This window comes from Schistocerca americana, chromosome 6 (assembly GCF_021461395.2).
Source record: "Schistocerca americana isolate TAMUIC-IGC-003095 chromosome 6, iqSchAmer2.1, whole genome shotgun sequence".
NCBI lineage: Eukaryota > Metazoa > Arthropoda > Insecta > Orthoptera > Acrididae > Schistocerca > Schistocerca americana.
The window spans coordinates 391,991,608-392,014,212 of NC_060124.1; the positions used below are offsets into that span (position 1 = coordinate 391,991,608).

Here is a 22,605-nt window from a genome sequence, read left to right on the forward strand (position 1 = left end):
GAGACCTGCCGTGTGGTGGCGCTCGGTCTGCTATCACTGACAGTGGCGACACGCGGGTCCGACGTATACTAATGGACCGCGGCCGATTTAAAAGGCTATCACCTAGCAAGTGTGGTGTCTGGCGGTGACACCACACTGCCTCCTGCGCACAACATGACAGGCACCTCCCAGTGCTCCATTCTGTCCGGGAACGACCGGATAATTGCGGATGACTTTATATTAAAGACATTTCGTCGGGATACCATTTCCTAATGGATACAGGCGCCGATGTTTCGCTGCTGCCTACATCCTTAGCTTCGTCGAACATTCGCCCTCATCATACTTCACTGCAAGCTGTGAATTCAAATAAACTACAATGCTTGGGTTCAACTTCCCACGTCGTCTCACTCTCCGCAAACTGCAAACTTGAGTGGACTTTTTTAGTGTGCAAAATTGATGGACCTATATTAGGCGTTGACTTATTGTGACACCACAAACTTTCACCAGACCTAGTGTGAAACACCATGTTTCATCATCCATCCAAGACTCACTTCCCCTGTGCCAGGCGATCAAACCCTTCCCGTGACACATCAGTCCGGGCTCATCTCATCCGTACATGCTTGTCTGTGTCGATGAGATTACAAGAAACAATGCACAAGTGCCTTGTCGAGCTTGAAAACGTTGCTCGCCTATGCAAGGAAAACTTTGAGCTCTCCCTCCGGCTCCACGAAACTCAGCTGCAGCTCTCCGATGCAGCAAAGGAATTACAGACACTACAGCAAGGTCAGTAAGTTGCTTGCAGTCTCAGCAATAGAGCCTCCGTGAGTTTACCTCCCGCTTTCCCTCGCAACTGTGCTATCAAGACTGCCATAACATGTACTGACAGCCCGCAGGGCCACACCCTCCTAATATGGCAGCGTTTGACACTCGGCCGGACACAAGTGCGCATGCGCGACGAGCGTCACGTGTTCCCGAACTGACGGCTCCTTACCCCATCCCTCGCGGACAGCACCTCAAACTATGCAACTCCGGCACCTGCGTTCTGCTGTGTGACCGCCACTGACAACACAAACAGTGCACTCGCGCCAAGCGTTTCGCCCACGACCGTGCTGCCACAGGCCGCGCCCTCAAACAGTGGACTCTATAACGGCTCATGAGCTCTACCGAGTTCACCCGACCACAGTGCCACTGCTTCGGGCCGGCGGCCATCTTGTCGCATTGACTCCTGGGACACTTCGCCACCTCAGCTCCTGTCGGATCTGGAGAGTGGCTCCAAACACCACAACCACACCTCGCATGCCCCGCCCGCTGCACATTGTAAACAATCCGCCTCCCGCGCCACTGGCAACATTTCCTTCATCACCAATGGCACGGTTCACAAGCTTCGCCTCACGCCAGGTCCCCTGATCTCCAGTAAACCACGTCGACTTTGTCCAGAGTGCCTCTCCAACCTTAAAAATCTGATTTCTGGACTACTAAGCTCCAGCGTCATTGAACCCTCTACCAGTAGCTAGTCTATGACCATACATATGACACCCAAGAGAGACGGGTCCCAGCGCATGTGCAGAGACTACCGTCGACTAAACACACGAACAATTAAGGACACCTACCCCATACCCAACACTGCCAACTTTACCAGTTCCCTCGCACTACCCCATACCCAACATTGCTGACTTGACCAGTTCCCTCGCAGGTGCGACCACGTTCTCTGTCATTGATTGCAAACGGGCCTGCCACCAGAACCCCATGGCACCTGAAGACATCGAGAAAACAGCAATTACCACCCCGATCGGGTTATTTCAGTTTCGATTCATGCCCTTCGGTCTGAAAAACGCAACCCAGACATGGCAATGCTTCATCAATGAAGTGCTATTCGACCTAAAATTCTGCTTTGCGTATCTTGATGACATTCTTGTTTTGAGCTCCTCCATCGAGGCCAACATTCAACATGTGCAAACTGTTATGAAGACTCTCATGGCAGCAGGCATCAAGACCAACCAGGACAAATTGCAGCTACATCAACTCACTGTCACTTTTCTTGGTTTTTGGGTCTCTGCTGATGGCCTTTCACCACCTCTGAGAAAGTACAAACAATACTAAACCTACCCAGACCGTCGTCATTCAAAGAGCTCTGGTGCTTTCTGGGGACGGTTAATTAGTATCACCGACATCTACTTTGGGCTGCAGAGATTCAGGCTCCACTGACAGACGCCTTGGCAGGCACCAACACTTCTGGATCTCGGCCCATTCCATGGACCCCTGCTAAGACTGACTCTTTCACTGCCCTCAAAAATCTTCTTGCCGAGGCCTGCACCATCGCGCATCCTCATCCGAATGTGCAGCTTTTCATTACCACAGACACGAGCGATACTGCCATCAGCGCTGTCCTTAGCCAGACAATCGATGGCCAGACTTCACCTCTGCAGTTCTTCTCGCGCAAGCTCACCTATGCACAACGGAAATATTCTGCATGTGACTGGGAGTTGCGCGCGGTCTACGAAGCCATCAAGCATTTTAAGACTGACGTTGAGGGACGCCCTTTCTATGTGTTAACAGACCACAAACCCCTGGCCGCAGCCATTACAAACCCGCCAGCTGACCTGCCTCCTAGCCGCTTCAGATATGTGGACTTCATATCTCAGTTCACCACCGATGTCAGACACATAAAGGGTGCCGACAATATAGTTGCTGATTTCCTTTCACTAGATGACGCTGTCCATTCACTGTTAGATTTCTCTGAACTGCCTAATCTCCAACCCACCGACGAGGAAACACAAAACCTGATTTCAGACTCTACCTCTTCACTACACTTCGACTGCACCACCTTCCCTGGCATTTCTGGTGAGATCTGGTGCAACGACAGTACGGGCAGGTTATGCCCCCTCATCCCAACCACGCTCCGTTGAGCTGTCTTCAACGTATTGCATAATTTAGCCCACCCCGGTGTTTGTGCGTCCGCCTGCCTCATAGCAGAGCGCTTTGTATGGAGAAATGTCAACTAGGACTGCCAGCAATGGGCACGCTCCTGCATTGCATGCCAACGCTGCAAAGTACACAAGCATACTTCACACTCCCTCGGCGCTTTTTCGATCCCTCCTGGGCGTTTCCAGCATATTCATACTGACATTGTCAGCCCTCTCCCCCCTTCTAACGGCTTTTGTTATGTTCTCTCGTCTATCGACCTAACAACTCGCTGGGTTGAGGCTGTCCCCCTCCCCAATATTATGGCAGAAACTGTTGCTCGAGCTTTCGTCGAGTCATGGGTGCCGCGTTTCGGATGTCCAGCTATCATCACGACTGACCAGGGCAAACAATTTGAGTTGGCCCTGTTCAACAAGATTTGTAACATTTGCGGCATCCGGCGCATCCATACCACAGCCTATCACCCGCAAAGTAATGGGCTAGATGAGCGCTGGCACCGCACTTTCAAGGCGGCTCTTTGATGCCAAGACTCTCTATTTACGGAGGCCCTTCCCCTTGTGCTGCTCGACATTTGAGCAATCTATAAGGAAGACTTCAAAGGCACAGTAGCCGAGTTCATATTGGGCCAGAACATTGTTCTCCCTGGCGAACTTCTCTCCCTCAGTCTGACTTACCTTGCTTCGTGGACCGCGTTAGACGCCACTTCATCAACCTCCAAATCCCTCCGCCCACTAGCCATTCCCGCCCTAAGGTTCACGTCCCGAAATCTCTGGACAATTGTGAGTACGCCATGCTCCGAGATGACACTGTCCGTGCTCCCCTCCAACCTCCATATACCGCCCTGTACCGGGTTCTCCGGCGCTTAGCCAACACCTATGACATCCTGATGAAAGATTCAGCTGTTACAGTTTCTCTCAACAGACTTAAGCCTGCTCATGTCGAGCTTTCTTCTACCCCCCCTTCAGGCCATGACCATGCCACTCACCGTCGTTGCTCACGACGCTCTGACCACTCCCTCCACGTTGGAATCACACACTCGGTCGAGTGACTTCCAGCTCCAATCGTCGAGCTCTCCTCCGACCTCACCCTCTACTCCGGTCTCACGCACTCCATCGAGTGACCACATGCTCCCCACATCGAGCTTACCTACGATCACGCCCTTGCTGCCAGGACTTCGCCGGCCCCTTTGACCTCTGCACCATTGCGTGCCTCGCCCTGTCGAGGTTTCTCAGAACCCCCCCCCCCCCCCCCCAATCTTGAACATGCCTTCGCTCGAGGTGTTTGTGCCTGTCCCCCTGGATGTAATCCACAGCATCTCTATAGTACTATGGGATGATACACTGTTCATCGTGTGTTTCCCTTCATCCAGTGCTCATGACACAACCTCCGCCATTCCCTGCCACCTGGTGAAATGTGTTCCCCTCTCGCCTGACGTCGACCTGGACATGCTTCGTGTGTTCGCCTTGCCCACCAGAGACGTCGTCGTCACTCCGTTCCACCCGCAAACTGCCGGCCTACTTGTGCCGCACGACCAGCACGCCCAGTACGGCGCCTGGGTCGCTTCAATGACTTCCAGGTTCGGCATGGTCTGGCTCCCGTGGACCACCCCTGCCAATGCCATATTCACTCGCCGGCCCCCCCCCACCTCTGGCCTCTCAAGAGTACTCCGTACTGTGGGGGGAGGGGGGGGAGAGGGGGAGGGGCTATGTGGCGCCGATGAGGTCGACACCAGCATCAATCTGAGTATCGTCTTTGAACTAAGCTAAGATTATCTTCGTGCAGTTCCACCATGTCAGTTCTTTGTAAGCCTTGCTTGTGTAAAAGAGGTGAATAAATGAACTACTGTTAAAATGGTGTTGTTTAGTGTAACGAACCCAAACTTCCACCTCACATGATTCCAGAAGCCATCTTATGAAACAATGAATGTGCTGTTCATGTTTTGCGACTACACTTCCTTAAAGCATTTTCTCACTAAACCGTCATTTCAAGATGCCTTTACTATGTATATTACCACCTCAAGATTAATTATTCTTGATAGCTCATTCCCTATGAACTCTATGGTATCATGTATTAGGTGACCAGACGTCCCGTTTTTTATGGTAGTATCCTGTTTTTTGTTATCTGTCCCGTTGTCCCGACAAATTTTTAATGGGATGCCAAGGGTCTTGCCCTTCTGTAGATCCTTGCTTGTCAGTAACTTTAACCTTTTCAATTAGTTCTCTCTAGGTTTTTATTTGTTTTATAAGTCAGTTTTGTTTCATATGTTTTTCATATTTTCTTACTGAGATTCTGGCGCATCTCGAATGTTCAAGGTAACACAGTCGATAGCTGTTACGTTTAATGTACTAAGTTTTCATGGCCCTCGACCCTTAAATAAAGAGAGTGGAGAGTGAAAGTAGACACGTAGTCGCACGCATGTACGAAGAGAATACGTTCCACACTATCTGGCTCAGTTCTGGCAACCATGGTGCAAGATTAGTATGATTTTCTTTTTTTCTCTGTAGAAATTGTGAAAGCTTGTTATAGGGACATTAATGTTAAAATGTCATGCTTATCTGTAGTAATGAATATGAATTAGATACACACTGTTGGCTCTCACAGATGGGTAGTAGCTGCAGGCAGCTCGTTCTTTCGATTTTTATGAAGAACCAATAAAAAGTAGAGAACTATTTTTAACAATGGGGGCATGGTGAGCTTGCGCCAGTGCATCCTATTGTTTGTTATTCGCTTTGTTTGTGTCATATATGCGTGTTAATATGGGGAAAAGAAAATGTACTGTGTCTGACGCTCTTGAAGTAAAGTTTTCTCTCTTGAAGTAAAACTCATCATCTATGACTGAAGAATTTATTTTATGTCGTTGGTTTTTTTTCTATTGAACATGGAGGACACACCGACACAACACATTAACAAGAAGAAGTGCATATTGGCAGCTTCTGCGAGAAAACTGTAGTATAACTTCCTTCATAAGTGCAAATAAACTACAAACTGAGCTGAAATAGGGTTGTTTGTGTCTCACACTGCAAAAAACAACCATTCATTCTGTTCAATGACCTGCCTATCTCTTATCATCAGAGAACTTTTTGAGAAGAAATTCATGTGTTCCAAGGCAAAGTGCGAATCGATTTTAGTGAACATTTTATAGCCACATGCAGTGTATGAAGTGCAGTCAAAACTTAAAGAAGATAAGTATAGGGTGTTTCAAAAAGGATGTTACAACTTTAAAAATTCATATAAATTTACTGGAAGAAGAAATAGAGCTGGATTTAGTTTTATTTTGTAGCGAAACACATCAAGTTTTTTTACCTTAAACTAAAGATGTCTAAAAATTTTAAGACAGTACATTCAGGTAAGTGAAGGTGAATTATTTGATGAGTTAGGACTTGCGAACATAACTGTTTCTAGAAAACTTGAAGAATGCGAAAAAAATAATGTGGGTGCTGATAAGAGATGGAGTGACGTACTCTACATACTTAAAAATGTAGACATTTCATGTATAAATATGGAGATGCTTGTGAGTGTTGCTCTCGTTGTACAAAACACAAATGCTGTTGTGGAAAGAGTCTTTTCAATTGTTAGCTCACTCTGGAGTGACGAAAAAATTCATTTTACTGCCAGAACTATTGAAGAAATTGTAACTGGTGTGAAACATTTTCAGCACAGTAGCTTTTAAGAATTTTACAACCTGTTATTAAGCAATCCAAAACTCTTGGAAGATATAAAGTCTTCTGACATGTACAAAGTTAATAGTGATATTCTTGATTCAGAACCTGCAAGTTCATGTTCATTAGGTATTTGATGTCAACAATAATGTTTTTTTTATATATTTTAAATTCAAGCAGAATTCTTGGAACAACTTTATGTATTAGAATATGAGTCAGTGTCATGACATATGTTTTTAAGTGTGGTACATTTTTAAAATAAGTGTCTTATGCAAACTGAAGGAGGTGGGGGGAGAAAGGAAGGGAAGGGGAGGGATTATTGATATCAGTGTGTCAGGACTTTGTGAGTCATCAGTGGCAATGAGTGAAAATGTATGCCAGACCAGTTGTGTTAACCACTGAGGCACCCAGACACGGTGTTTATAGCAAGTGAATGGACTATCTTGGAATGTCTGTCAGTTATCCTACATTCCCACATATCTGCAGTCCCTCTCTGTGTGCTCCATATGGCTGCTTAGAGATTCCCACAGGATGTCAGACATAATTGTGCATCTTTACAGAATGTGGTGGATCCATTGCCCATCGAGGCGAATCAGTTACATGAATGTGTGGTATCTGTTTTTCCAAACATGTCTGGAAAAAACAGATAACACGGACATGTCCGAAAGAACAGATACTACGCATTCATATACAAAATAAATGTATATTTACATGTATAAATGTTAGTTTTCGGTTGTCTCATTAAAGGAATGCTGACACACGTGAAGTATCTTTTCTTTGTAATTAGTATCCCACTTTTTTCTTTCTATTTATCCTTTTTTAAATTATTTTTTTACATATAAAATCTTGTCACCTTGTCATATCATTCACCAAAATCTGTAGTGAAGTAACTATCAAAGCTGCCTTATGATTGACAACTACACTGAGCATCATTAAATACTTGTCACTTCCATTGGCAGATGCAAGTTTTTAGTAAACTGAACACTCTGGACAAATTCTCAGCCACTCTGATCTGCCTGTCAACTGACTAAATCAATTTCATGCCAAATTAACAGCTGTTTCACAGTCTCTTTACATTATTCATTCCAAAACAATAATAACTTTCATGAAACAGTGCATGGAAAACATAATTGACATGCATTTAGGATACACTGAAAAATCGTCCATAGTGGAGCACAGCATCAAAGAAGCATTTTGAAAATTCCGAAGTGTGGTGTCACATCAGTCTTCTTGGAATTGATCATCAAGGAAGCAACAGAAACGAAAGTGCATGAAGATCTGGTTAACCTGGATAGCAGTTTCAACTCAATGCCACCTGATACGAACTGACTGCAAAAATCCAATCAGACCGTGCCATGGTGAGAGCTCTAGCAACTTACAGGGCCGAATGATGTCCACAAGACTCGAAGCAGTGCCACCCGCAGCAAACACCCCTCCCCCTCACCCGCCACCACAACGCCATCACCTGGGGACTACATTTCAGATAGCATGTTATTGGTCTTGACAGCACACCAGCGAATACCATCCAGACAACAGGAACATATAAACTGATGAGTCAAAAACATTACGACCATTTACACAGTCACACAGTAGCATGTGGGCTCAATTTTGGAAAACGATACAACAAAAATTTGCATTACCTGAATTTGACTAGTCCTTAGTAGTTTTCAGGAGGTTTGTGGCACCAGACATGCAAGTAAAGGTCACACAATTCCCTTAAATTATGGCTCATTGATTTTTGGGGATAGAGCTGATGCCCCAAAGTGCTCCAGATGTGCTCCATTGGGTTCAAATCAGGCGATTTCATGACCAGGACATTGATGTGAGTTCACTGTCATGCCACTCAAACCACTTTAGCGCTATTCTGACTCTGTGATATGGGCTTTAAACTTTGAAAAAGCATAGTTAATTCAGCAAAAATATCTCCCCACCTACTAACATCGTATACCAACAGGAACTAACATAGGGGGTAGAAGGTGTAGATTCTCAGTTTTGCATATTGATGAAAACTTAAACTGGAAATACCATCTAGCAGATCTGCTAAAATGTTTAGACCACTTAATTTTGTCATAAGAATGATTGCCAACTTTGGGAATACAGAAGTCGGCTAACATGTTTTGCATATTCATTCATTGATGTCTTACAACATAATATTCTGGGGTAACACCCTGCTTAGGAAAATGCATTCATTGCAGAAAAGAAAGTAATTAGAATTACAGTATGTGTGGAATTCACACATTTATATGATATCAGATCGATTCTGTATTTCTGGATTTCCGGAAAGCTTTTGACACTGTAGGCCTACCACACAAGCGGCTTGTAGTGAAATTGCGTGCTTATGGAATATCATCTCAGTTATGTGACTTGATTTGTGATTTCCTTTCAGAGATGTCACAGTCTGTAGTAATTGACGGAAAGTCCTCCAGTAAAACAGAAATGACTTCTGGCGTTCCCCAAGGTAGTGTTATATAGGCCCTTTGCTGTTCCTTAACTATATAAACGATTTGGGAGACAATCTGAGCAGCCATCTCAGATTGTTTGCAGATGATGCTGTCATTTATTGACTAATAAATTCATCAGAAGATCAAAACAAATTGCAAAACGATTTAGAAAAGATATCTGAATGGTGCGAAAACTGGTAGTTGAAACTAAATAACGAAAAGTGTGAGGTCATCCACATGAGTGCTAAAAGGAATTCGTTAAACTTCGGTTACACGATAAATCAGTCAAATCTAAAGGCCGTAAATTCAACTAAATACTCAGGAATTACAATTACAAACAACTTAAATTGGAACACATAGAAAATGTTGTGGAGAAGGCTAACCAAAGACTGCGTTTTATTGGCAGGGCACTTAGAAAATGTAACAGACCTACTAAGGAGACTGCCTACACTATGCTTGTCTGTCCTCTTTTAGAATACTGCTGCGCGGTGTGGGATCCTTACTAGATAGGACTGACGGAGTACATCGAAAAAGTTCAAAGAAAGGCAGCACGTTTTGTAATATCGAGAAATATGGGCGAGAGTGTCACTGAAATAATAGAGAATTTGTGCTGGACATCATCAAAATAAAGATGTTTTTCATTTCTCCTCTGAATGTGAAAGTATTTTGTTGACACTGACCCAAAGAGGGAGAAATGATCACTACAATAAAATAAGGGAAATTAGAGCTTGTACGGAAAGGTATAGGTGTTTGTTCTTTCTGCACACTATACGAGATTGTAATGATAGAGAATTGTGAAGATGGTTTGATGAACCCTCTGCTAGGCACTTAAGTGTGATTGGTAGAGTAACCATGTAGATGTAGATGCAGATATGTTGCATGCATCTCTTTAAGCAGCAGGGAATATCAACTACAGCAACACCATATATGTATCCATTTACAAAATTTGCTATCAACAATTCTTCTAAGTTTGAGAGTAACAGAGGTGGTCACACATACAGCACTAGAAGGAAAAATTATCTGAAAATGAAATTTTCACTTTACAATGGAGCGTGCACTGGTGTGAAATGTCCTAACAGATTAAAACTGTGTGCTGGAACAAGACTCAAACTCAGGGCCTTTGCCATTGACAGGGAAGTACTCTCCCGGCAGAGCTATCCAAACACAACTCACAACCCATCATCACAGCTTTTCTTTCACCAGTATCTCATATCCTACCTTCCAAACTCCACAGAAGCTCTCCTCATTTCATTCTGGAAACATCTCTCCAGGCTGTGGCCAAGCCATGTCTCCACATTATTCTTTCTTACAGGAGTGCTAATACTGCAAGTTTAGCAGGAGAGCTTCTGTGAAGTTTGTAAGGTAGGAGATGAGGTACTGGCACAAGTAAAGCTGTGAGGATGGGTTTCAAGTCATGCTTGGATAGCTCAGTCGGGAGAGCACCTGCCAGCAAAAGGCAAAGATCCTGAGTTTGAGTCTCAGTCTGTGACACAGTTTTAATCTGCCAGAAAGTTTCAAGAATGATCTGCATTACCCTTTAAAAAATCTAACTTTGGTACAGAAAGAGGTGAAATATGCAGCTATAAAACTCTTTGATAATTTACGCATGGAAATAAAATGTCTGACGGATAGAAGTGTTTTCAAAAGTAGATTAAAGATGTATCTTCTTAACAACTCCTTTTGTACCATAGAATAATTCTAGAGTACAGATTGTCAGTCATTAAAAAAAAAACCTGTATTTCAGGTCATGTGTGACTGTTCTTCACAGCACTAAAAAAACCAGTAAACGTAGCAATATAAATATTATTTTTATATATATTTTTAAGTTGTAAATGAATGTTGTCTGTCTGTTCTGTTGATACTTCTCACACTATAATGTTTATCCAGGATGGAATGTAACATTGTGAAAAGGAAATTTGCTACTTGCCATATAGCGGAGATGCTGAGTCATAGATAGGCACAACAAAAAGGCTGTCACAAATAAAGCTTTCCACCAGAAAGACCTTCATCAAAAATGAATCTCTCTCCCACACACACACACACACACACACACACACACACACACACACACACACACACACGACTGCAGTCTCAGGCAACTGAAGCCACAGTGAGTCACATTAAATAACTTAGCTCTATGTATGGTACAGAAACACTCAAAGAAAATAATGAGGCTTATTAATAACAAAACAACCGAAGATCATAAAGAAAGCTTAAAAAATTTGGTTGTGGAAGTTTACAATGAGCCTAATGCTAGCTCTAAATTCAACATATTTTGTAATGAGTTTGAATCCATGTTTGAAAGTAGTTTTCCTAAAAATATAATTCATATGTTACCAGAAAGTCACTAAAGAAACCTTAACCACTACAGGTATCAGAGTCTCTTCACACCTACAAAATATCTAGAACAATCACTACTGACATACTTTCATGTAAACTGTACTGCTGCTTATTAAGAACAGCTGTAAAAAATGCACGAGTGTGCACATTTTAACTGCAATTGACTAACCAAACAATAAAATCAACTTAATATGGAATATTGTAAAAGGACGGGGAAAGGACCACAGAATATAACATTATTTCTGTTAAAGAGAAAGAGTGCACTAGATTAGATTAGATTAGATTATATCAGATTAATACTTGTTCCATAGATCATGAATACGACACTTCGTAATGATGTGGAACGTGTCAGGTTAATAAAAGATGTCTGTACAAGATATTACATTACACAAAATGTTGCATGACACTAATGTTTAAGTTGGCTTTTTTTCCCCTCAATTTATATCTAAAAATTCAGCCAATGAGTAGAAGGAGTTGTCATCTAGACATTCTTTTAATTTATTTTTAAATGTTTTTGGCTATCTGTCAGGCTTTTGATGCTGTTTGGTAGGTGACCAAAGACTTTTGTGGCAGCGTTATTTACCTCTTTCTGTGCCAAAGTCAGATTTAACCCTGCATAGTGAAGATTATCCTTTCTCCTGGTGTTATAGCTATGCACACTGCTATTATTTTTGAACTGGGTTGGATTATTAACAACAAATTTCATAAGTGAATATATATACTGTGAGGTTACAGTGAGGATCCCTAGACCCTTAAATAGTTGTCTGCAGGATGACTGTGGGTGGGCTCCAGCAATTATTCTGATTACACGTTTTTGAGCAATGAATACTTTTCTACTCAACGATGAATTACCCCAGAATATGATGCCATACGAAAGCAGTGAAAGAAAGTAGGCATAGTAAGCTAATTTACTGAGATTCTTATCACCAAAATTTGCAATAACCCTAATAGCATATGTAGCTGAACTCAGACGTTTCAGCAGACCATCAATGTGTTGCTTCCAGTTTAACCTCTCATCAATGGACACACCTAAAAATTTTGAAAATTCTACCTTAGCTACAGACTTCTGTTCAAACTCTATATTTATTACTGGAATTGTGCCATTTACTGTACGGAACTGTATATACTGTGTTTTATCAAAATTTAAAGAGAGTCCGTTTGCTGAGAACCACTTAATAATTTTGTGAAAATTATCATTTACAATTACATCACTTAGTTCTTGGTTTTTGGATGTTATTACTATACTTGTATCATCAGCAAAAAGAACTAACTTTGCATCTTCATCAATGTGGAATGGTAAGTCATTAATGTATATCAAGAACAGTAAAGGACCTAAGACCGAACCCTGTGGGACCCCGTACTTGATAGCCCCCCAGTTTGAGGAATCAGCTGTTGGTTTAACATTACATGAACCACTTGTTTCAACTTTCTGCGTTCTTCCAGTTAAGTATGAATTAAACCATTTGTGCACTGCCCCCTCAAACCATAATGATTTAGCTTATCTAAAAGAATTCCATGATTTACACAATCAATCACTGTAAAAGACAGTTCATGCATTGTAGATATTTTTAACAATTACCTTTTAAAAATGGGTGAGCAAAATAAATAGTTCAAATGAGAAAACAGAACAATATGCCAAAGAAGCATTCCAGACAACATTTAGTGAAATCAAAAATAATCTCACATCTCTGTCTAAAAGAAGGAAGATTGCCATTGCTTTAAAAAATAAAAGTTCATGTAGGGTGGATAATAGGTCCAATAAGACACTAAAAGTTGTGGCCCTATGATATGTAATGTTGCTCTTCACTTATGCAATACATCATTGATTCAGGGTGTCTTCCCTGTTATGTTAAAGTATATCATTGTTAGGCCTCTTATCAAAACTACAATTCATTGTCAATTTTCGCAAACTTTTTTTAAAATTTTAGAGAAGGTAATGTACTCCAGCGTTGTCACTCAGCTATGTAGCAATGAGATACTTAGCCAATCACAGTTTGGATTTTGAAAGTGCCACTCTACAGAGACTGATTTTCATACATTTAGGGAGCACATAATAAAATCATTAAATGACAAATATCACCAGTTGGAATCTTCTATGAATTATAAAAGATACTCAGTTATGACCATCAGAATATTTTATTAGACAAGTTGTTACGTTGTTATGGCACACATAGTTCAGCACTTGTCTGATGTAGTACTTATTTAAGAAACAAAATGCAGTAAGTTACCCTAGGTTGTTCAAGTAATACAAAGAGCAATGGCACATCACTTGCTTGTGGGAAATTACAATGGAACCCCAACAGTCTTCATTCATTGGCACACGTAGACCTGCTGAAACATTTGGATTTAGCAAGTTTGCTATAGGGATAATTGCCAATAATGTTCTGAGTTAACTTCTGACATAGGCCAAAAGTATTCATAGTATCTCTTTCAGCCAATGTGAATATGAACCACAGTCTCACAGTACATTTATTCACTTATGATATTCGCTTTCAACACTGCAGCTGAGTTTAAGAGTGAAAGAGGTGTTCACAAATGCAATAAGAGAATGAAGATAGAAGTGTTTTCAAATGCAGACTAAAGAAGCTGCTCCTTAATAATGCCTCCTACAACAGACAAACTCTAGAATAGAAATAATTAGTGACACATGCAGGATAAAAGCTGTAAACAGCCAGTATGTAGCTCTATAAATATATTTCATTAAAAAATTTGTTCTACATTTAGCACTGTTTGCATCATTTAATTCCAAGGACAATAATTTCTCTAATTTGAGTCCTTCCTTATGAATTTTGCTGATGATGTGAGCTGAGTAAATTCCTCAATGAGTAGTGACATGCCAATAAGTTTCTTACTTGCCATCTTATGGAGAAATGTCAGGATCTACTGTGCTTCTGGTATCTATGCAGATGGCCGAAAGTATTAAGACTACTGCTGACCATGAGACTGAATGCTGCCTCATGGTGGCGTGGGTACATGTCATGGTAAACAACATGTATTAGCAGAACAGAGACAAATGGGAAACCGTTCTAGCAATGATATGAGCCACAAACACAGAAATCAACTTGTAATACCAGCACTTTGTCATTTGTAATTTTCAAACAGTGGAAAATCCAGGATGGAATGCAACAATGTTATGAGAAGGAAAGTTGCTACTCACCATACAGTGGAGACACAACAAAGAGACACTCATAATTATAGCTTTCAGCCATGAAGCCCCCCCCCCCCCCGCCCCCCCCCCCCCCCCCCCCCCAACACACACACACATGACTGCAGTCTCAGGCAACTGAAACCACATGCAATGTATAATTGTGAGAGTCTTTTTGTTGTGCCTATCTACGACTCAGCATCTCCACTGTATGGTGAGTAGCAACTTTCCTTCTCAAATATTTGTAATTTTCAGTCGTTTATAGATAATGTATTTTGTGGATTTTTGTTACTACTTACGTTTATTTCTGATTTTTTTGCCAAATATGAACCATTTCTATACATGTCATCTAATCTGTGAAAATACTGTATGGTTACTAGTCCATGTACAGAGTCAATAGCAGTGTAACAGTAGGGTAGGAAAAGCTGGAGGGAAGTCCATGTGTTTTGTGGAGGCAAAAGTGCACCAGTGAAGAAGGTGGAAGGCACGTGGAGAGTGCACCAATTGAGACAAAATGTCAGTCAGTAGCCACAATAGTGAACACATCTTGTATTGTATACAAGGCTAAAATCTACACAACTACATGAAATTATTGCCTCAGATAGTTCTTAGTTCCAATGGTAAAAATCTGAAATATTTAAAAAATGCTCCATGGTATTTGCTAATTACAAGTAGAACCACATGCGAGCCTTGCAAGTGCTGAGGCAGAAACCACGTAACATTTGACAATATCCACACAGCACTTTGCACCATCACCACCAGGCAATGTACTTTTTTCCTTAGCATTGTAAACCAATTGGGCCAGTATTTACTCTGTGTTCTCTGACCTGGGGCAAATTATGGCCAAACACCTGGAAACAGGAATCTCAGAAAGTGCAAATGTGGTCAGCCGTTTGCATGCTACTGTTGCGAGCATCTGTGGAAAGTGGCTGAAGGACAGTGAACTCAAACATAAGATACAATACATTGGACATCCATGCCTCACTACAGAACATGACAGTGAAAGGCTTGCCCACTCCGTAAAGCATGATAGGTAGTGACCTGTGGCAGATGTGACGACAGGGTACAGTGCTGGTGCAGGCAGAGGTATTCGGAGCACACCATTAGGACTCCACAACAGATAACCATTGTGTGTTACCATGTTCACTCAACAACATTGTAAATTACAACTGCAGTGGCAATGGGATGATTGAGATTGCCCCATGGATCAATGGAAATATCAGCTGGTCAGATGAATGGTGTTTCTTGTTGGAACAGGTTGGTAGTCACCTCTGGATATGCTGTCATCCAGGCTTATGGCTGCCTGAAACATGCATCACGCTATGTTTGGTGGTGGCAGTATTACACTATGGTGGACATTCATCTGATCTTAACAGCTGTGGACTACATGAACACTGTTGCGAATCACCTGTATTCCTTCATCCTTGATGTCTTCTGCAATGGCAATGCCATCTTCTAGGAAAATAACAGTTTGTTAGTTCCCTCGTCCATAGATCAAATTCATGATAAACATTACAATATTATGAAAAGGAAAGTTCTACTCATCATATAGCGGAGATGCTGAGCTGCAGATAGGCACAACAAAAAGACTGTCACAAACAATGCTTTCGGCCAGTAAGGACATCGTCAAAAATAGGCTACACACACACCCGCACGCGCGCGCGCGCGCACACACACACACACACACACACACACACACACACACACACACACATGACTGCAGTCTCAGGCAACTGAAGCCACACACTAACTGTCCATCATGGTCCAACAGTCAATTTGCCACAGAACAGGCATGCATTTCTTTAACTTCTGATTGTTGTATAAATGCATTATCTATAAAGATGCTGTTTTTCATATTTTGACCAAGTCAAGTACAGAAATTTGTGAGATACTAAAGGGGTACATGGCCAACAGTAGCTGTAGATCACTTTTCCTCTCAGATTCCTTTAATAAATTTACATTAAATGTGCCACAAATTAGTAATCCCAGCTTTCTTTCTGACAGACAGCACAATAAAACATTAAGATTTTTCATGAAAATTTCCCAGATACCCAGTGAAGGTCTGTGTACTATAGCACCAAGTATTACCTTTCCCAGTATTAACAAAAACAGTTTTCTGTATCCAGATTATCACAAAATGTACTTATTCTACATTTTTGTGTTTATATTCCATTTTTTGTGAATGTGACAATGCCTATGTTATCCATATTGGATCTGCATGAATATGCAGCTAAGTTATAATCATTTACATTAAGATTTTCTATCCCTGTGGTTATATGGTATTCAGACAGACAAATAATGTCAATTTCTTTCCCACTAGTAAGATCTTCAGATGAATTAACATGCCATTTACTTTGTTCCCTCACTATCCCCCAAAATTCTGATGATTTCACCTTTCTCTCTGTTCATATAAGATGAAGTGCAAATCTCTGTAATTTAATTTCCTTTAGTACTTCTTTCTGAGTATGATGTAAAGGTAGTGTCTTAGCTAACTTTGATAACCACAGGGATTTGCTTTGTATACTTGTGGACCTTATTTTTTCTGCTAATACAATTGACAACTGGTTCTACTGACACTAGATATAATTCTTCTGAGACACATCTGTAATTTGAAACTGCTGACCCTTAAGTTGATTTTCCCAAAAAGAGGACTTCATAAAATGTCGATGATTAGGAATATGCAGAATAAGTTTAATTTTTAAGTTTTTACAACAGTAATCACGTGTATTGCAATTGTACCTGAACTAAGGTGCTTCGTATTCTAGGCCATGGGTTTTCCAGTTAAGGTTCTGGTCTATCTGGTGTCCTAAAAACTAAACACTCTTTACTTATTACGTTTCATTGTTTGAAAATCTATTTTTATAGCTTGTGGAGTTCTGTGAATGGTATTTTCTGAGTGTTGTCAAAATGAAATGATGATCCATTTGCCTTGAACTGCCTGTTGATGTTTCTGATATATCACTAGTTACCTTTTCAGTATGGGAATTTGTGCTACATTTCAAATCTGTACATGAGTCATCTGAAAAAGGACAAAATTGGCATCTTCTGCAACTGCATTAGGGTAATAATTTATGGGTATTAGACACAACAGAGAACTCAGAACACAGCCTTATGGTACACCCTTTCTGATTGCTTCAAATTGTGTCATTTTGTGACCTGGAACTGACAAACTTTGTTTTTGCCATTCAGGCAGGGAAAAATCCATAAATCTGCTGTGTCCACTGCTTGATAATATTTTAACGTTTGCAGGTGGATATCATGATTCATACAATTAAAGCCATGGCAAAAAAAAATGTTACCAATTTATTATTTATTTATTCGAGTATGTAATCTGTCAAAGTAAATATAGCTTGTTCAGCTGTCAGTCCTTTTTTGAAATCCAAATGTTTCATGCTAAGTATGTTTTCCTATGCCAATTATATATAAAGTCTATTGTACATCGTAATCTCAAAAGTGGTTGAAAATACTGGCACTAATGATATGGGTTAGCAATTTTTCACAAATGTTTTGACTCCTTGTTTGTGAAGTGACATGAGAGTGGCATTTGTAAATTATGGAAGGTATCACTGTTACCCTACATATATAACTCAAATATTACTAAATTTGGCTCAGCAATATTTCATTATTTTACTACAGATGTCGTCATAACCACTAGAAAATTTATTTTTAATAGATCTGATAACACTGTAAACTTATTTCAGAGATGAATTTGAATGTAATCATTTACTTGTTGTGCTAGGTTTTGTTTAGGAACTGTTGGCTGTTTACTAAGGAAGTGTTCAAACCTAAATTTTCTGTTGCTAACAGAAAAAAATTATTGGAAGTTTCTGCAGTTTTTTGGCTATCTTTCAGCAGGTCATTGTTTATGAGAGTTGCCCAGAAAGTAATGCACTGCATTTTTCTCCAACAATTCTTTATTGAACATAATGAGAAATACACACACAAAAGAATGGAGTACACACCCTATTTTTCGATGTAATCTCCATCCCATTCTGTGGCCTTCCTCCAGTGAGAAACAAGGGCGTATATGGCCTGTCAGTACCCATCCATGCCCTGGTGGCAGAGCCAGTGCTTCACTGTGTGCATCACCTCCTCAGCATCCTCAAAATGTCTTCCACGAATGACATCCTTTAATGGCCCAAACAAGTGGAAGTCTGAGGGTGCTAGGTCAGTGTGTAGGGTGTCCAACCCTGTTTTGGGTGTGTTTAGCAGTCCTCAGACTTGTGTGGGCTGAGCATTATCGTGTTGCAGCAAAACATCTCCTGCGTGGCTGTGGTGCCAAAGTCGCTGGAAGTGGGTCTTGAGTTTTGTTAATGTGTTGACATCTGCTTATGAATTAATGGTACTGCATCTTGGTATCACATGAATAAGGATCACATCTTCACAGTCCCAGAACACAGTGATCATGACCTTACTGGAAGAAGCAGTTGCTTTGAATATTTTCTTCTGTGGATATTGGGAAAGGAACCAGTTTTGTTTCGGCTCAAAATGGTGAACCCAGGTTTCATCACCTGTCACAACCTGGACAAGAAGCCTTCCCCATCAGCTTCAAAAAGTTGCATCAAATCAAGACAAATGTTTTTTCTGTGTGCTGTGTGATTCACCATTAGACACTGCAGGGCCCATCTTGCACACACTTCTGAGTATCCAAGAGTGCAGATAATTGTATACACACTTCCCTTGCTGATTGATAGATGCAGTGCCAACTGCCAAGTCATAATGCGTCCATCCTTGTCAATGACAACATCAGCTTGCTGCAACGTGTCAGGTGTGACAGCCGTGGATGATCTTCCCGTCTGCTACAAATAGTGGAGCTCTGCTGAACCGCCTTTTGATGATCTCACCCTCCGTGCCCAGTGACTAACTGTACTTCTGTCAAAAGCAGATGCTCCACAGACTTTGGACAAGAGTTTGTGAATATTCCCACAATTTCTTTCGCTGCAGTGAGAAATTCAATGACGGAACGTTGCTTGTAATGTACATTACTTATAGATGGCGTTTTGAAACTGTCCTGGAGCTACGCTATACTTTGGAAGTGATGGAAACTTGGCACGCTCACTCAGGAGGCTTCAGATAATACATTTGTAATGTTTCACACTCATAGAATTGTTTTTGGCTATAAAATGTGGTGTATTACTTTCTGGGCAAACCCCGTACATTTAACGTAATTTCTTCATTTTCTTGATTCTTTTTTTGTGTCTAATTTTTACTATGTTCCAAACATATCATTGCAGAAGGAGCTTGTTTTTGTTGAAAGTACCTATATTTTCTTCCTCTGTTGACTTTCTCTAAAATTATACAATGCAGTTTGTAAAGTGTTTCAGTCCTGAAAGCCAGATACAGTCTTCCCTAATTTTGCGTGAGACTCTGATTCCAATGTTAACCCAGGGTTTAGGGGCATTTGATCTGCTTCCACAAGCAATTTATTGGACAACAGTGTTCAAAGCATCCCATGACTGTTTTACAGATTACATTGTATTTTGCGTTGATGCCAAGGTATTATGCATATCTCTCCAGTCTGTATTTTGCAAATTCTTCTTGAATCCCAAAATTCCTCTTTCATCTCTTACCATTGTACTACTACAGTTGCTTTTATTTATGCCTTGCATCCTGATATGAAACACCAGAAGTTGACTATAATGGTCTGAGAATGGGAATTACACCGAGTCGGGAATTACACTGTGAGTCTGCAATCGAACTCTCCATTTTCATAGCATCTGAAGATGCCTTGCACAACTAGAAACAAAGTGAAAGGCTGCTTTGCTCATAAATTGTTGAAAGTGATTTGGAAGTGGAGCGGGGTGGGGGTGGGGGTGGGGGTGGGGGTGGGGGGGGGGGGGGGGTTACCATGAATTAAAAAAGCCTGTGAGATACCTAAGGTAGAGTAACTTAGTAGTTAGGTAATTGGTTATTTGCATTGTCCATGGATAATAAGTGTGACTCCTCACTATGATATGGAATGAGTCAGTTTGATAATTATACTACATCATGGTGCAAAGTTTGGCAATATGCTGACCATTTACATGATTTTCTGTTCTTACACGCATATAGTACTTTGTGCTTCACTATATTTAGTCCCCCTCCATGTCCTCACACACACACACACACACACACACACACACACACACACACACACACACACACACACACACACACACACACACACACACAGACAGAGAGAGAGAGAGAGAGAGAGAGAGAGAGAGAGAGAGAGAGAGAGAGAGAGAGAGAGAAACTGCTACGCAATCAGAAACTCTCCTGCGGAGTAGACGCTACTACACTTTTCCTCAGTGATGTGTTACTCACCTGAATATGATGCCATTCATTGTAAGTGAATGGTAATGGGCAACATAAGTCAATTTTTTGACATTTTCATCTCCAAAATCTGACATTATCTGTGACACAAAAGTAGTAGAACTTGATGTTGAAGAAGATCTGTAACATGTGTCATCCAGTTCAGCTTCTTATCAATATAAACATATAATAATTGAGAATATTTTGTCCCATTTATTGATTTACCCACACACATTATTCATAAAGTAACCAGGCCATGTGCAGAAGTGAATTGCATGTATTGTGTTTTGAATGAATCCAGTGACAGTCCATTTGAAGAGAACCAGTTATTAATTTTCAAGAAAATATAATTTACTTTTTTTGTGTTGAAGTTTCTCCATTAGGCTTGACTGTACAACACTTGCATTTTCAACAGAGAGAACTATTTCTGCTTCTTGTACATATGACAGAAGGTCATGTGTAACGGAAGGGACTCAGTGGTACATCTTTAATGTGAAAATGATGTCTTATTGTGTACATACCCTGAGTTTCTTAAAGCAACACACAGCATACTTGTAGTTAGACAGGATGAAAAACAGTTACCAACAAGATCACTGATGCCATAATATTTTAGCTTCTCTAGGAGAATACCATGAACTGCACAATCAAGGTCTTTTGACATGCTACAGAAAATATCTTAGACAATGCAAACAGAACACGTCAAAACTGAAATACTCTTTTTTTATTTTTTGCAGGTCATTGATGAAGGTGAAACTGATCACAGCAACGCTGATGTAGTGAATGAACTTTGTACGCCTTCTGTGTCCTTTGTCACTTCTGTGGCAAAACCAGAGCCAAGAATGAAGAAAATTAAATTGGATCCCATTGCTCGACAGAAAGACCCATTACACATAACCCACTCATTTTCGGAGAGGTCTAGCAGCAAATCAGAGCAAGAAATCCCAACAATTGTTAAAGTGTGGTGTGAAAAACTATTAACTCTGGAGCCTCAGCAGAGGATATTTGCTGAAAAAGCAATTAATGATGTGCTTTTTGAGGCTTCCCTTGGTACACTGCATAGACATTCAGTGACGATAAACAGCAGCCCTTTGCTGAGTAGTCCTTCAGCTTCATCACCAAGAAAAACATTCTGTGCTTCATGTTCCGCCTCATTGGCAGTAGGAACTAAAGAGTCCTCTCAAGAGGCTAATGATACTGAAAAAGACAGTACATCTTAAATTTCCAAAGATAATCTGTATTCGACATTGTAATTAGTTTTCTATACTTTTCTGTATCATATTGAAGAAAAATAAAAAAGATGTACAGATTAATATTTAAATGTATACACTGACCTACTGGTTTGTCTTTCAGTTACATAATAAGATATAACTCAAAATTTTCACATTAAAATATAGTGCAAGATGGATGCCTTACCTTTTAGTAATCTTTCAGTACACACTTAAATGACAGAAGTTATGGGATAGTAATATGGATACATACAGATGGCAATAATATCTAATATACGAGGTATAAAAGAGCAGTGCATTGGCAAAGCTGTTTGTACTCAAGTGATTCATGTGAAAAGGTTTCCAACATGGTCACGGCCACATCACAGGAATTATCAGACTTTGAACCTGGAGTGGTAGTTGGAGGTACATGCATGGAATGTCCCATTTCATAAAATGTTATGGAATTCAATATTTGAGATCCACAGTGTCAAGAATGTACTGAGAATACCACATTTCACGCTCTACCTCTCACTATGGGCAATGCAGTTCAGTCATTACTGAGAGCAGCAGCATTTTCTTAGAGTTGTCAGTGCTAACAGACAAGCAACACTACAAGA

The 22,605-nt window shown here is 40.8% G+C and overlaps 1 protein-coding gene across 2 annotated transcripts in view; it reads left to right on the forward strand.

Annotated features, from left to right (window-relative positions):
- The window catches only part of LOC124619457, a 142,977-nt gene extending 120,887 nt beyond the window's left edge, over positions 1-22,090 (forward strand). For both annotated transcript variants that reach the window (XM_047145856.1, XM_047145855.1), the window contains exon 2: positions 21,515-22,090. In XM_047145856.1, coding sequence (XP_047001812.1) covers positions 21,515-21,997 — 483 coding nt within the window. In that variant the 3' untranslated portion in view covers positions 21,998-22,090. The remainder of the gene's footprint in view (positions 1-21,514) is intronic.
- Positions 22,091-22,605: the final 515 nt, after the last annotated feature.